This window comes from Tachyglossus aculeatus, chromosome 1 (genome assembly GCF_015852505.1).
Source record: "Tachyglossus aculeatus isolate mTacAcu1 chromosome 1, mTacAcu1.pri, whole genome shotgun sequence".
Taxonomy (NCBI): domain Eukaryota; kingdom Metazoa; phylum Chordata; class Mammalia; order Monotremata; family Tachyglossidae; genus Tachyglossus; species Tachyglossus aculeatus.
Window position 1 is genome coordinate 136,957,012 of NC_052066.1, and position 16,701 is coordinate 136,973,712.

Here is a 16,701-nt window from a genome sequence, read left to right on the forward strand (position 1 = left end):
AAATTACAGATATGTATTTAAGTGCTGTGGAGCTGAGGGGGCAGTGAATAAAAGGAGCAAATCAGGGCAATGCAGGAGGGAGTGGGAGAAGAAGTAATGAGGGTTTAAGTGAGGGAAAGCCTATTGGAGGAGCTTTGCCTTGAATAAGGCTTGGAAGGTAGAGAGAGTAATTGTCCGCTGGACATGATGAAGGAGAACATTTCAGGCCTGAGGTGAGAGGTTGGCGGTGAGATAGAAGAGAAGGAGGTACAGTAAGTAGGTTGGCATTCAAGGAGCAAAGCATGCAGTCTGGGTTGTACTAGGGGAGTAGCAAGGTAAGGTAGGAGGGGTCAAGATGAATGAGTGCTTCAAAGATGATTGTAAGGAATTTCTTACTAAACTTCCTGGCCTCACTATTCAGTTCAGTGAGGCTGAGGTAGAATTTGAGAAGCAGCATGGGCTAGTGGATAGAGCACAGGCCTGGGAATCAGAAGGACCTGGGTTTTAATTCCAGCACCCACATCTGTCTGCTATGTGACCTTGGGCAAGTCACTTCACTTCCTCTGTGTCTCTGTTACCTCATCAGTAAAATAAGGATTAACACTGTGAGTCCCATAAGGGACAGGGACTGTGTCTGACCCTATTTGCTTGTATCCACCCCAGCACTTAGAACAGTGTCTGGCACGTAGTAAGTGCTTAACAAATACCGTAATTATTATTATTTTTGTTATTATTATTACTATATTGGTTTCTTTGTATTTTTACAATTTTACAGTTAAGTACAGTAAAGAAACAGTGAGTGGCAAAGATTTAAAGCATTCTGCTGGTAGTGTCACAACAATAGCAATAATAATGATACTAACAATCCTACCAGTAATTGTGAAATTAGTTCAGCATTTACTAGGTGCCAAGCACTGGGATAAATGCAGTACAGTCAGACCAGACACAGTCTCTGTTCCACATGTTCCACGTAGAGAAGCAGCATGGCTCAGTGGAAAGAGCATGGGCTTTGGAGTCAGAGGTCACGGGTTCAAATCCCAGCTCCGCCAATTGTCAGCTGTGTGACTTTGGGCAAGTCACTTAACTTCTCTGTGCCTCAGTTCCCTCATCTGTAAAATGGGGGTTAAGACTGTGAGCACCCCGTGGGACAACCTGATCACCTTGTAACCTCCCCAGTGCTTAGAACAGTGCTTTGCACATAGTAAGCGCTTAAAAAATGCCATTATTATTATGGGATTCATAGTTTAAGGAGGAGAGAGAACAGAAATCTTACAGTCATTATCCAAATGAGAAAACAGACATTGAGAAGTTAAGTGACTTGCCCCAGGCCACACAGCAGACAAGTAGCAGATCCAGGATTAGAAGTCATGTCTCATGGACTTCCAGGCCTGTGCTCCTTCCAATTAGGCCAACCCGCTTCACTAATATAGAATTTGTATCAAAAAATGTCAGTCATGGAAATATCTTTGAGAAGCAGCAAAGAGACAGTATGGGCTAGTGGAAAGAGCGGGGGCCTGAGAGGCAGAGGGCCTGAGTTCTAATCCCAGCTCCGCCACCTGTCTGCTATTTGACCGTGGGCAAGTCATTTCACTTCTCAGTTCCTCATCTTCAAAATGAAGATTCAGTAACTGTTCTCCCTTCTACTTAGACTGTGAGCCCCATGTGGGATCTGATTCTCTAGTATCTACCCCAGCACTTAGAGAATCAGCGTGGCTCAGTGGAAAGAGCACTGGCTTGGGAGACAGAGTTCTTGGGCTCAAATTCTGGCTCCACCAATTGCCAGCTGTGTGACTTTGGGCAAGGCACTTAACTTCTCTGTACCTCAGTTATCTCATCTGTAAAATGGGGATTAAGACTGTGAGCCCCCCATGGGACAACCTGATAATAATAATAATAAATAATGATGGCATTTGTTAAGCGCTTACTATGTGCAAAGCACTGTTCTAAGCGCTGGGAAGGATACAAGGTGATCAGGTTGCCCCATGTGGGGCTCACAAACTTAATCCCCATTTTAAAGATGAGGTAACTGAGGCCCAGAGAAGTGAAGTGACTTGCCCAAAGTCACACAGCTGACAAGTGGCAGAGCCGGGATTTGAACCCGTGACCTCTGACTCCAAAGCCCGGGCTCTTTCCACTGAGCCACGCTGCTGATCACCTTGTAACCTCCCCAGCACTTAGAACAGTGCTTTGCACATAGTAAGCACTTAATAAATGCTATCATTATTATTATTACTGTGCTTGTACTTTCCCAAGTTTAGTACAGTTGTCTGCACATAGTAAGCATGCAATAAATACAATTGATTGATGGATACATAGTAGGTGCTTAGCAAATATTATTATCATTATCTTGGAATCATCCACTTCCTGACCCATTACTTTCCCACTGAACCAATGGATACTCCAGTACAATATTGCCACTACCATTTTATCGCACAAATGACCATCAGGTTCCACCCCATACTTTCTCTGGTGACTCCTCAAAGTTTTTGGATCCGGTCTCTATTACATAATATGTAAAAGGAGGACGATATGCGTCACATCCTCAATGAGAAGCAAGCCAGATGCTGCAGGGTTTAGGAAACAAATATCGTACTTACTGGATTACGCTATTTACAAAGGAACTTGTGTGCAGCTGTGATCTTTGCCCTCTGCTCTACTTTGCTGTACACTTCCTGCATCTGAGCACATTCCTCTAAAATTCTAACCATCTCCACCTAACCATTTCCACCTCGGAATAGAGTACCAAAAACATAAAAACTCCACTCCACAGCCCCTTTCTACCCAACTCTTCTTCTGTCAACGGAGTAGTGGGGAGAAGAGGCTGAGAGGAATGGGGGAAATGGTAGAAGCCTTGGGGAGAAGGAAAGGGAGAATCCTGGAAGTGGGATCTTGGGGTAGAGGCTGGTCCACTGGATGCTGCAGTGGAATGGTGCATGTTTCTGACCTCCTTTGAGCCTGAGAGAGGTCATGTTACCCTGTGTGACAGTGGGATCCCAAAAGCCATGTGGTATTCAGAACCACCTGTAGGAACTGAGCAGTGATGCCATATTCTGGAGAAGCAGCCTGAGGGTTTGCCACACTTGATTCAAATGAATACCAAAGGTAGCTTATGGCTGTGGAGCTCTACAAGTAGCTCTGTTGGACAACAATTATTTTGTTTTATCTACACCACATCTCAGTGAGATATGAAGAGGTGGGTATGATTATTTCTATTTTACAAATATGGATACTGAGCAACAGAGAGGGTAAGTGATTTGTCGAAAGAAGCAGCGTAGCCTAGTGAGAAGAGCATGGGCCCGAGAGTCAGAGGTCCTGAGTTTTAATTCAGGCTTCACCACCTACCTGTTGTGTGACCCTTGGCCAGTCACTTAAATTCTCTGATACTTCTTTTTTAAGGTATTTTTTAAGCACTTATTATGTGTAAGGCACTGGATTCAGTGAAAGGATAGTACAAGCTCATCAGGTTGGACACAGTCCCTGTCCCAAATGGGGGTCACTGTCTTAATTCCCATTTTACAGGGGAGGTAACTGAAGTATAAAGAAGTGAAGTGACTTGCCCAAGGTCACACAGAGCACAAGTGGTAGAGCCAGGATTAGAACACAGGTCTTCCTGACTCCGAGGCCTGTGCTGTATCCACTAGGCAATACTGCCTCAGTTCTCTGTGCTTCCATTCCTTCAACTGCAAAACGGGGATTCAGTGCCTGCTCTCCCTGTTTTTAATCTGTGAGCCCCATGTGGGACCTAGTTATCTTGTGCTTAGTAAAGTGCTCTGCACCTAGTAAGCACTAAACAAATACCACAATTTTTAAAGTCACTCAGCTGATTACAGCTGAGAATTGAATCCAGACCTCTGTGCTTCCACAGCCATGCATACATCCCTATCTTGGGAAGCAGTCTGGGCCTGGGAGACAGAGGACCTGGGTTCTAATCCCGGCTCTGCCACATACTTGCTGTGTGCCCTTGGGCAAGTCATTTAACTTCTCTGTGCCTTAGTTCCCTCACCTGCAAAATGGGGATTCAATACCTGTTCTCCCTCCTCCATAGAATGTGAACCCCATGTGGGACCTGATTATCTTGTATCTACCCACACAGATAGCTGTGGGCAGGGAATGTGTTTGTGAATGTGTACTCTCCCAAGCATTGAGTACAGTGCTTTGCACATAGTAAGTGTTCAATAACTATGATTAACAGACTGACTACAGTTCTTGGCACATAGGAAACATTTAACAAATACCACAATTATTATCATTATTATTACCTTGTTGTTCTTCATTTTAACACCTCAATATTGATGGTTTTTTTCTCCATCTGACATGTAAGTAATACAATGTTCTGCCAAAGTTTTTACCCAGTGACATGTCTAGCAGGAGCCCCTTTTAAAATCGCCAACAACTTTTTAGGGCATTTAATTTCTTTGAATATTTTTGGTGAGTGCATATTCACGGCAGAGTTATTATAAATGTAAAACAGCTGTTGGGAATCCTAGACCCTGCACCTGAATTTCTTTAACCACAAATGGAGAAGATGAAAACAATTTGTGCGTACAGCATGTTTACCCTTCACATTATAGAGTGCAAGATTAAGTGTTCCAATGAGGTATACAGTTCCTCTGGCCTGTGGAATCAACAGGGCTATCAAGTGATTTCTAATGACAGGAGGTGGGAAAGGGTGAGGTGAAAGTTGAAGTTTAGGGTAATGAAGAAAGGTGCCAAATTCACCTCAATTTTCTCGAGGTTTCTTTAGCCCTGTTATTTACAGAAACGTTGATAGCCGTGAGGTGAAAGGTTCACATAAGTTAAACGGAGTGCAATGATTTTCTGAGGTGTGGGAATCTACTGGAGATTCAATAGCAGAGGGGAAAACTAATCTTTTTTTTCCTTTTCTTCTTGGCTAGAAAACATAAAACAAATTTTTCAAAACTCTGAGAAACCCTGATGGGTATTTGAGGATCTGAGGGAATTAAGTCTCAGCTGCACAATGAGAGACAGTGAATTAAAATCCCAGGCTGGACCAGAATGGGCAGAGTTAATAAGGAGGTTATTAGGCAAGCTAAACAACTTTCCAATAGAATGGAAAAGAAAGGAAGTCTCAAAACAGCATTTTCCCCTTGGTCGGCATAACTGCCAACAATATAACTACAGGTTTTGGAAAGAGTTTTTCCTGAGCCAGACAGCTTGATTTTTTTCTGTAAATGTTAATTAAGCCGATAGCTAAACCTTCAGAAAGGCAAAGAACACTGGCAGTGACAAAAAAAAAAGCACTAGAATCAATTCTGCACAGGTTGAGAAGCTGCATGGCCTAGTGGGTACAGCAAGTGCCTGTGAGTTAGAAGAACTTAGGTTCTAATTCCACCCCTACCACTTGTCTGCTGTGTAACCTTGGGCAAGGCACTTCTCTGGGCCTCGGTTACTTCATCTGTAAAATGGGGATTACGAGGGTGATCACTGTGGGGCACATGGACTTTGTCCAACCTGATTAGCTTGGATCAACCCCAGCACTTAGTACAATTCCTGGCACATAGTAAGTGCTTAACAAATGCCATAAAAAAAGGTTCTTGGACCGGAAATCAGAGGACCAAGGCTCACATAGCAGTCTCAAATTCTCTGGGCCTCTGTCTCATCGGTAAAATGGGAATTCAGTACTGTTCTCCCTCCTACTTATATGATGGTGGGGTTAGGGGAGGGCTGTGGTGAGGTAGAAAGAGACAGCAGCACTGTGAACCTCACTTAAGTGCTTTGAGAGGGATAAGCAGGTTGAGCTGAGGAACTATGAGTTCAACTCAGTGTGTTCTTGGGATTGGAATGGCTTTCCTCTCTTCTTCCTTGCCTTCCAGGTATATTTTCTGGAACACACGAGGGTGCAACAGCATATCCTTGAAACTTGAAATGCCGGTAGTGGTAAATACCCTGATTTACCTGAACACAGACCTCAGTCTGGCCTCAAGTTTTCAGGAAGCCAGAATTTACAACAAATGTTTGCCATTACTTAGATTTTATCTAAATTCATTCATTCAATCATTTATTGAGCGTTTACTGTGTGAAGAGCACTGTACTAAGCACTTAGCACTGTACTAAATGAAAGCGAGAGAGGGAGTCGTGGGCGGGGGGGGGGGGGGGTCAGTCAGAAGGGAGAGCATCCTCTCTCCAAATTGCTCTAAGCCAGGCTGGTTTTATAGCTGCTGTCACCCAACAGTCCCCTGTCTTTGCCCACTGGTGGAGACTTGCCCATTATTGTGTCTTTAAATAGCTTGTTCTTAATGGCCCAACCAAGTTTGCAGATAACTGCCAAGAAGGAGCCGTTCGACACTGCAAGGAATAAAGGACAACTGAAAGAATGTAGCTATGGGCATTTCCCACAGTTAAGGAAGATGCTGACGTGAGTAATGGAGAATGAGGAAATAGCAAAAAGGGAGTCTAAATCTGAATATTTTAGAACATATGCTTATGAAAGAGAGGCTCTCCTCCATAATGATAATGGTATGCTGCACTGTTAACTGGAAGCATATAGCCAGGAAGACCCACAAGTGATTATAAATCACTTCTCATAATCAACAAAGTTCTGTGGATGGACAACTAGCCTGAAGAAGCCAGAGATTATATACCATCTACACAGTGAGGTCACTCCCCTCAGGTAATGCCCTCTGACCTCCACAAGCTGGACCATCCTCTGCTATGTAAGCAGATGGACAATAATAATAATAAAATAATAATAATAATAATAATAATATTTGTTAAGTGCTTACTATGTGCCAAGCACTGTTCTAAGCGCTGGGGGGCGGGGTTACAATGTAATCAGGTTGTCCCACAGGGGGCTCACAGTCTTAATCCCCATTTTACAGATGAGGGAAATGAGGCACAAAGAAGTTAAGTGACCTGCCTAAAGTCACACAGCTGACAAGTGGCAGAGGCAGGATTAGAACCCATGACCTCTGCCTCCCAAGCTCGTGCTCTTTCCACTGATCCATGCTGCTTCTCACCACCATCTCTTCCATCCTGATACTTCAGGGCAGAATTTCTCTAGTCAGGCCTACAGCACTCCAACTGCTAATAAGTGGCTCCCATGAAGTTTCCGGTTGTACAGATATCTCCTTCTTACATCATAGTCTATATACATTGTTTTATTTCTATTTAATGGTATTTGATGAGTGCTTACTATGTGCCAGACAATGTACTAAGTGCTGGAGTAGATACAAGCTAATCATGTTGGACACAGTCCATGTCATACATGGGGCTCCCCATCTTAGTCCTCGTTTTACAGATGAGGGGAACTGAGGCACAGAGAAGTTAAGTGACTTGCTCAGGGTGATGGAGCAGACAAGTGGTGGAGCCGGAATTAGAGTCCAGGTCCTCTAACTTCCAGGCCCATGCTCTTTCCACTAGCCACACAGCTTTTCTCCTCCTCTCCTATTCCTTTTCTTTTCTTTCTCCTCCTCCAGCCCTATCCACCCCGTCCACCTATTTCTTACTATAGGCAGTGGCTTCTATGGACATTTGTTAGGTCTGTGGACTAAAGGTTCCCTGTCTCCTAGTCTAAACATGCCCACTTTCAAAACTAATCGGTTTAATGGTGAAATGTACAAGGATTCACATATTTTTAGCCCAAGTTCCTTGTGATTCGGAAAGAATTATTTCATGTTAATCTACACCACTGAGGTGTAGCCATTGAAAGGTAAATAAAAATCTACATCTTGCAATTTTCTCTCACCTGGAAAATCCTATCATATTAGATAATCTGTTAATCCAGTTTTTGTTTCATCCTTCCTCTACTCATTCTGTCAATACACAGCCCATCATGAAATCACCCTTAGTTAGATCATCGGTTCCTTCTGAACTGACACACTTAGACTCGGTTTCCTTTTCTGCAAAGGAACAGGTTAAGGGCAGGAAAAGAGGTAATAAAAACATCCAGCCCGTAGACTATATTTGGCCCACTGGAAATTGGGAAATAGCCCACGCTCTAACCTCGAAATATGCACTGGAATCTCTGATCAAGAGTAGGACCTCCTAATAAGCTCAAGTTTATGTTGATTTATCCAAACACCAGAAAAACCAAGGAACCCAATCCTTTGTTTATTTTTAAGACTGGCAAGAATGGTGGACTATGAAAGGGCAAAGAAATGCTGAGGAATTTGGTGATGGGGCAGGGATGTTTGTTGGGAAATTTAGGAACCATTCTCCAACATTACAATGAGAGGGTCTTAGTGAGATTTAACAGCAATATTAACTTTAAAGCATATTACTAAGAGGTCAAACTTCCATTCACTTCTGTTTCAAAAATCTACAAACTTCAATTTTATTTTTTTAATGGAACTTAAGTGTTTACTCTGTGTCAGACACTGTACTAAGTTCTGGGGTAGATAGAAGTTAATCAGGTTGGGCATAGTCCATATCCCACATGGGGCTCACAGTCTTAATTCTCATTTTACAGATTGAGTGAACTGAGACACAGAGAAGCTAACTGACTTGCTCAAGGTCTCACAGCATACAAGTAGCAGAGCTGGAATTAGAACCCAGATCCTCTAACTCCCCAGGCCCATGCTCTTTGCACGATGACATGCTGCTTCTCAATCTCACTCTGAGATGCAAAAACAGAATGACATCTTCTAGACACTACCAGAGTTGGGGGCCAAATTTTCCAAGGATTTCTATTTTGAATAAATACCATTATAATGTTTGTTCTTCATCTCCATTTGAATATCTTTATGGCTAAAAGCCCACTGGCCTAGGCAGTCAGAATGAAGGCCAAAATCTGCTTCTAATTCTTGTGCTGGCAGTAGACTTTCCCTAATTGAGAAAGGGTCAGGGAGAAGAGATCTAAAACGAAATGTCTTGAAAGTCAATTGCTGACTGAGTCCAACTTCAGATATTCTCCACAATCAACACCGACCTTGGGTGACAGGTTGCCTGAGCAGGAAAGGGGACGGCAGCTCTGATCTGGCCACTCTTCTCCTTGAGGGCACACAGGGCACTGACTGGCCTATGCCATCTTGGATCAGTGCCATCTCCCCTGTTCGAGCGGGGAAGGCCTCCTTCCTCTCCCCCGCCACCACCCTTCACCTTTTGAGCTAAGGAGGATGCTGCTGAAACCTTTGCAGTCTGGACCTCAGCAGGAGGAAGCACTGGAAAGCGAGGGAGGAAAGCACTAGCCCAAGCTGTCTTCCGCCTGCCCCCAGCCTGAGTGGAGAACGGAATGACTGTGAGCTGACAGCTGTGCTGATATCCAAGCAGGAAATGGGCTAAAATAATAACGTTTAATATTCTGGTATTTGTTAAGTGCTCACTAGGTTCCAAGCACTGTATTAAGCACTGGGATGGACACAAGCAAATCGGGTTCAACACTGTCCCAGTCCCACATAGGGCTCCCAGTCTCAATCCCCATTTTACAGATGAGGTAACTGAGGCACAGAGAAATGAAGTGATTTGCCCAAGATCACACAGCATATATGAAGCAGAGCCAGGATTAGAACCCATGTTGCTAACCTCCAACTGCTCCCTGCCTTGGATGGAATGACAGAGACAGAGCCAGGCAAAGCCCCATACCCCAGGGGACAGAGGAGGCTGATGCATTCAGGAAATTTAGCGCTCAGTGAGGCAGATCTGATGGGGGCAGTTTTCTTGGCAGGAGCAGGGGGGACTATTCTGAACTGGCACTGTTTTCCCTCCAGCATTACCATCTCCCTGAAATTGTAGAAAGTGCTGAAGATAAAACCATGCAAAAACATGACGCCCATTTACTCTTCTCAGTGGAGCGGAAAAAAGCCATGAAAACAAAGATGGGCAAGGAAACGTGAAATAAATGAAATGTGGGAAGTAGTTTCTACATTAAGAGGTTGCCACCTGCAACTTTAATTACCAATTATACCTGCCAAAATGTTTTTTTTAGGTGTGTCAGAGACACATGCTTAATAACCCAAGTTCTTTCTTTCGTCTCATAGAAAAATGGATAAATTGCTCACCACAGGCCCCAGTTTTAGGGAGTGGATAAAAAACGTTAAGACCAGAGATGTGGAATTGCCTCAATCAATCATCATGAGGCCAAAGCGGTTTCTTACTAGGGAAACATTAAATGCCTGTTTACATTACGTAACGCCTAAGAGATGATTATTAATTAATCAGGAGGAACGATTACACTGATTTGGATATTCCTGTAGGATTGTCTTTCAGGGCTACCTGGGTATCTGGGATTTTTCTCGTGGAAAAAGAGAGTTCTCAATCAGCAGTTGGCTCCAAGAAAGACTTTCATATCGATTAATTGCCACACTTCCCATCGACATCAGAGGTCTGGTCCCGAAAAACTGTGTTTCCAGATTGGGAAAGAACTAGTTGACTGTGATTACTTACGCATACAACTGGAGTACGTTGGGTCTGGAACAAATCCCATTTTGCAAGTGCACCGGTAGCTGCCCATAGTATTCAAGCACTCACCGTTGGGGCACACCCCTTGCAGTTGACACTCATTTATATCTACAGGAAAATAGAGACATTGGTCAGGGGGAGAAAGGATACATCGTCCTGTCAATCAGTGCTATTTACTAAGCGTTTACTGTGTGCAGAGTGCTGTACGATGCAGAAGAGTTGGTTGATATGAACCCTGCCCTCAAAGAGTTTATAGTCTAGTGCTAAGTTTAGAAGTGGTCTAGTTCAGACCAAGGTTGGGTGAACAGGCTTTCCTGACCAATTTTCCATGCCTTCCCTGGGTCCCAAGGTGAAGGGGCGAGGCATTTTAAGGAGGAGAAGCTGTGTTTCTGTCCCCAGTGGCTCTTCTCTGACTCCGTGCTGGACACAAACGTGTTCCAGGACCACCACTTGCCACAGCCCAACCAGTAGCCAGGGGTTCTGGAGTCCATGGACAAGGATGGTTGTTGATGCTTCCTAGACAAGCCCAATCAATCAATCAATCATATTTATTGAGCACTTACTGTGTGCAGAGCACTGTACTAAGCACTTGGGAAGTACAAGTTGACAACATATAGAGACAGTCCCTACCCAACAGTGGGCACACAGTCAGCTGGCCTCGCTGGGATTGAATTGTGTCGCTTCTGCTGACAAGTCATCCCTCAGGCCAGAGTAGAATGCTTGGTGGCTCTGTTGGCACACGCCAGGTTTTTCATGAAGTGAAACATCTCTTCCCTCTAAAATCTATTATGTCACTTCTTAATAGCAGTAATCTAAGAATAATAACTGTGGTATTTGTTGAGAGCATACCCTGTGCCAAGTGCTGGGGTAGTTACAGCATAATTAGTTCAGACATAGTCCCTGTCACATATGGGGCTACCAATCTAAGGGAGAGGGTGAACAGGTGTTGAATCCCCATTTTACAGATGAGAAAACTGAGGCACAGGGAAGTTAACCGACTTGTTCATTGTCAGAATCTGACAGAAATGAGGTGAGGTCTTCTAGATTCATTCTGGGGGCCTGGAGGAGTACCCCTCCCCATTCTTTCCAGTCTTGGACCAGAGTCCAACTAATTCATAAATCTTTCCCGGCAGAGCTGCTCTGGGGCAGACTTTTTTTTTGCCAAATATATTTCCAACCAGTCATCTTCATGAGTCACTGTTCGAGGTCAGTCTGCTCTGTGTCAGGAAGGGAAGCTCCTAGATTAATTGTCCAGAGATCCATCTTTAGACAGCCAGAAATGCTTAATGTGCAGGGTCCCCTTGTGGCATACGCTTAATCCATTACAGACACTGTGAACCAAGTTATGGAAAAGACATTCGCCTTCCTGGGCATCAGGTTGGCTCTAAGAAATGACAAGTGTGCGGTGGGTAATAATAATAATAATAATAATAATAATAATGGCATTTGTTAAGTGCTTACTATGTGCAGAGAACTGTTCTAAATGCTGGGAGGGTACAAGGTGATCAAGTTGTCCCACGTGGGGCTCACAGTCTTAATCCCCATTTTACAGATGAGGTAACTGAGGCTCAGAGAAGTTAAGTGACTTGCCCAAGGTCACATAGCAGACATGTGGCGGAGTCGGGATTCGAACCCATGACCTCTGACTCCAAAGCCCGTGGCAAGATGAATACCTGCCGACAGGCAGATTCCCTTTAATCACATGAATGAGTTCAGACCAGAAATGAGACATGGCCAGGGAGGGCGGGAATTAGGGAGAGGGTGAGGACGTATAGACTGGGTGAAATCAGAGCCACCTTCTTGAGCCTCAGAAGAATCTGGACAGATGGTGCTCCATTGTAATCCACTGTAGTAAACGTGGGGCTTTTTCCTGACCACATTGGATAAAGAACTTCCTCAGATCACTTAGAAGACATCAATCAATCATATCTACTGAGCACTTACTGTATGCAGAGTACTGTACTAAGTGCTTGGGAGAGTACAGTTTAACAGACGTGCTAGACATGTTGCCCACCCATAATGAGCTCACAGTCCAGGAGTGGAGATAGACACAAATGTAAATAAATAAATTATGGATATGTACATCACTTACATCACTTATCTCAGACAGACGACCTATGTTATTACCAAGAGAGAACACCCTCTGATCGGTTTATCAGTAGTACTTTTTGTGTGCAGAGTTGTATTAAGCACTAGAGAGAGTATAACTGTAGTACACGATACCCTTGAGGAGTTTACCATCTAATCCACCCAGGTTTAACGCAATGGTCCCTTTAGCTACCTAGAGAACCCTCATTGTGGACACTGTCTACACCCAGTTCTTAAACCCAGGGCGGTCCTCAACTCAAGGAAGGGTTGGTTTCAAATGGCATGGATTTACAGCAGGTGTCGGTGACCTCATTTTGATGGAAAGCTGAACAAAATGCAACATTTCAGCGTTGGCACTCCAAGAGTCATAGAATTTATTGCCCAACCCCTGACTTCATTCATTCATTCATTCATTCAATCATATTTCTTGAGCACTTACTGTATACAGAGCACTGTACTAAGCACTTGGGAAGTACAAGTCTGCAATCATCATGGAGCAATGTGAAGGTCTCACTGTGCTGTGTGACTGTAGCAATTTTCCACAGAATACTTTCAAGTAAACCTTAGCTCTCTTTTCCTTTTGCTCTGGTTTTTGTTCTTTGCTTCATTTGTTGGTTGTTAAATTCCACTGGATTATTATCAACATCATCATTCACATCATAACCATTAATGGTATTTATTGAGTGTTTACTGTGTGCAGAGCAGTGCCCTCCCTAAGTGCTTGGGAAGTACATCAGAGTTGTAGTCACCTTCCCTGCCCAAAAGGAACTTACAGTCTAGAGGGGGAGACAGGCATTAATATAAATTAAGAATTTATAATATGCAATTTATAGCTAGGTAGAGAGGTGCTGTGGGGCTGAGGGTGGGGTGGATATCAAAATGTCCAAAGGTCACAGATCCAAGTGCATAGATGAAGTAGAAGGGAGAGGAAGCCAGGGGAAAGAAGGCTTAATCACGAATGTGTGAAAAAGGCTCCTAACTCAGAACAGGTGAGGGCCCAGCAGTGTCTGCTTCAGAAGAAGGGTTCAGAACTATTTTTTGTGTGTGTGAGCAAAGACTGCATCCTCTACCTCTGCCAGCCGCCTCACAGTGCCTTTTGCCACTGGGCACCTGGGGACTACTAAGAGAGAGCAAATAGCTCAGCACAACCTATCACCACCACTGGAAAACAACTCAAGTGATTGTCCTGCTAATGGTAGGATCCTTTTCCCTTTCCCCATAAACCTTAAAGTCCCCCACTGGTAAAACAATAAGCACCAGTTAAACCCATTCCAACTGGGATTCGTCCAAAGTAGAGGCTTCGGGGGGATTTTCTTTAACACCAACCCGAGCCGCTGGGACCAGGTATTTTCAGCGACTGACTGGAGCATGACTTCACACTTTAGTTTACTTGGTTTTTGCACTGTCCACTAATCACGCCTACTCCAACTACCTTTTGTATTTTTAAAGACTCTAATGTTCTAAGGACCAGTTTCATAGAGAACAGTTTCGCAAAATGATCAGCAGCCTGAATAGCAAATACAAAAAGTGATTTTGGGCCAAAAATTCCGATAGTTTTATGTTTATCTGAGTAAGACTGATGTGCCAAATTGAGAGAGTACCAAAAAGAGTAGTAGTTTTCTTTGTAACTGCAACAAGAAATGGGCTTTTTTAACAGATTGTCTTTCATAAACTGTAAATCTCTCTCAGTGGAACCCTCAATTGTCTTTGGATTTTCTAATTTTACTACAAACAGCACGGAGTAAATGAAATGAATTTCATCCCTATGAACATACCACGTTCGTTATGAAGAATGGCTGTGGTTAATAAACCCATAGCATGACGAATTGAGGTTTGGACTTCATGCTGTCTTTTAATGTGCACCCTCAAACAATAGCCCACCATTTATCTACGGAAAGATCTATGGGAGTTTTGTTAGTTCAAGCCGATTAGCTTATAACATTAAGGCTGACTCATCTTTTTACTTTTTCCTCAAACACAAATAGCACTTGAGAGACTCATTGGACGATGGTACATCTATAAATCACCTTGAACTCTTTGGAAAAAAGCCCTCTATAAACATTCAGTAACTCGGGGATAGCATGGCTTAGTGGCTAGAGCACAGGCCTAGAAGTCAAAAGGTCATGGGTTCTAATCCCAGCACCACCACTTGTCTGCTGTGTGGCCTTGGGCAAGTCACTTCACTTCTCTGGGCCTCAGTTACCTCATCTGTAAAATGGGGATTAAGACTGTGAAGCCCCATGTGGGACAAGGACTGTGCTAACCCTATTTGCTGGTATCCATCCCAGCGCTTAGTACAGTGCCTGGCACATAGTAAGTGCTTAACAAATACCATAATAATTATAATAGTAACAATAATAATAATACATTGTTAGCATTATCATTTTGGTGAGCCATTCTTTCATTTGAATTTCAGTTTTCCACCAAAACTTTATTATAATAAGAGAGCAAGTACTGCTTTAAATCCCCAGAGAAAATGTAATCATATGGTTTGTTGCAATAAATGACAGAAAATTATAATAATTCAATAACATTGGGGGGTTATAGGCTGAGGCTTAATTTCTCTCTGTGTGAATGTGTAATAAATCATCCCTTTGAAAAGATAATTACTGTATTGCTGAAGAAGAAAAAACTAGTTTGACAGCAATTATACAAAAGCTGCTCAAATTAACTGTACAGATGGCTCTTTGTTATTGTACACACATTAGTAAATGTGTGGTTTCACTTCACTAATGCACTCAACTGAATAAAAATAATCAGACTTTAGTTATTAGTCAGTCTGATATAAAATATGTTCTATACAAGGAAAAGACTTCTGACTACAAAAACAATACCTAACAAAAGGGACGTTTAATTGGACATTTCATGTGTTAGTTATCCTAAAGAGCCTCAGCACCAAGACAAAGAGCTTCCAAGTCTACAAGAAAACTGGCTGAACATACGTAAAACGGGAGGGAGCAAAGCTCTGTTTAGTTTCACTGACTAATTCCAAGAAGAGAATGAATTTAAAACCTTTTTTGTAAAAAACCCCACATTTTTAATAGTTTGTGTTGAAGGAAATCATATTATTTTTATGACTCAATAGTCTCTGTAGTGTAAGTTAGCAGTGCCTTCTTGAAGGCAGGGAACTGATCATGAAACAGACTATTCTGTGATCGTCTTTGCTCCAAAATCTGTGCCAAGAGTATAACAGTGCTTTTGATATCTCCTCTTGAGAAAAACACAAGCCAGTTCTGGTGATTACTTATCACCAGTAGGATTGACTGAAACCAAACCATTTGTCACGCTGACTTGGAAAAGAACTTGCTATAGATCACAACCGACAGACATTAGAAGACCCTTATTTCACTCTCCAAAAATTGGTTTAGGCTACCCAGTCATAGGAATTTGGAAGACTGTCATCTTCTGTTCCACAAAACGATAATTACCACCAAGACAAGGGAGGTTCTCACCCACTCCTGGTTACATCTATCCCTAGAAGAAGGTCTCTTTCCTAATCTCCATGATTCTAGGCATCACACATTCCTTTCTCCTCTCCCCAGCTGTATACACACATGACCTTCTGCCTGATAAACTCATTCCAGCCCTCTTCCCCTAGATCTATGAGGGAGGCAGTTAGGTCCTTGGTAGTAGGGAGAAGCTGACACCATTGCCATCCCGAGGCAATATAATAATAATTATGATGATGGTATTTGCTATGCGCTTCCTATGTTCCAGGCACTGTACTAAACACTGGGGTGGATACACTCAAATCGAGTGGGACACTCAATCCCCATTTTAGAGATGAGGTAACCGGCACAGAGAAGTTAAGTGACTTGCCAAAGGTGACATAGCAGATAACTGGCGGTGCTGGGATTGGAACCCATGACCTCCTGATTCTCAGACCCGTGCTCTCTCCACCTTGCCATGCTGCTCAGCAGCCTCCCATCCTGTGCAGCAGGAAGCACCTCCCCCATCTTTGTTCCTCTCTTCTTCCTCTGCTGGAATAGAAAGGAAGGTAGGGGCTGCCCTCAATTACCTCACATCTGGACTTGGTCTTTTTGTGAGAGTAAGCAGAGGAAAAAGCTGGACTGGCTAGGGAAAGAGAAGGTCTGGAAAGCAGGATTCCATTCTTTCTTCCCAGCAATTTCCACTTACGGCTCTAAGCCGCAGACCCTCAGTTGACTGGGAGAGGCAAAAGCCTAGAGGCAGTCTAAGCACTTAGTACAGTGCTCTGCACACAGTAAGTGCTCAATAAATACGATTGAATGAATGAATGGATGGTGGGCCCAGGCCCTT

General features: G+C 43.4%; 1 protein-coding gene across 8 annotated transcripts in view; it reads right to left on the reverse strand.

The window, feature by feature from the left end:
- The window catches only part of LTBP1 (latent transforming growth factor beta binding protein 1), a 438,291-nt gene that overhangs the window by 169,930 nt on the left and 251,660 nt on the right, over nt 1–16,701 (reverse strand). For all 8 annotated transcript variants that reach the window (XM_038760501.1, XM_038760417.1, XM_038760246.1 and 5 more), the window contains one exon: nt 10,321–10,443. In XM_038760501.1, the coding sequence (XP_038616429.1) occupies nt 10,321–10,443 (123 nt within the window). The remainder of the gene's footprint in view (nt 1–10,320; nt 10,444–16,701) is intronic.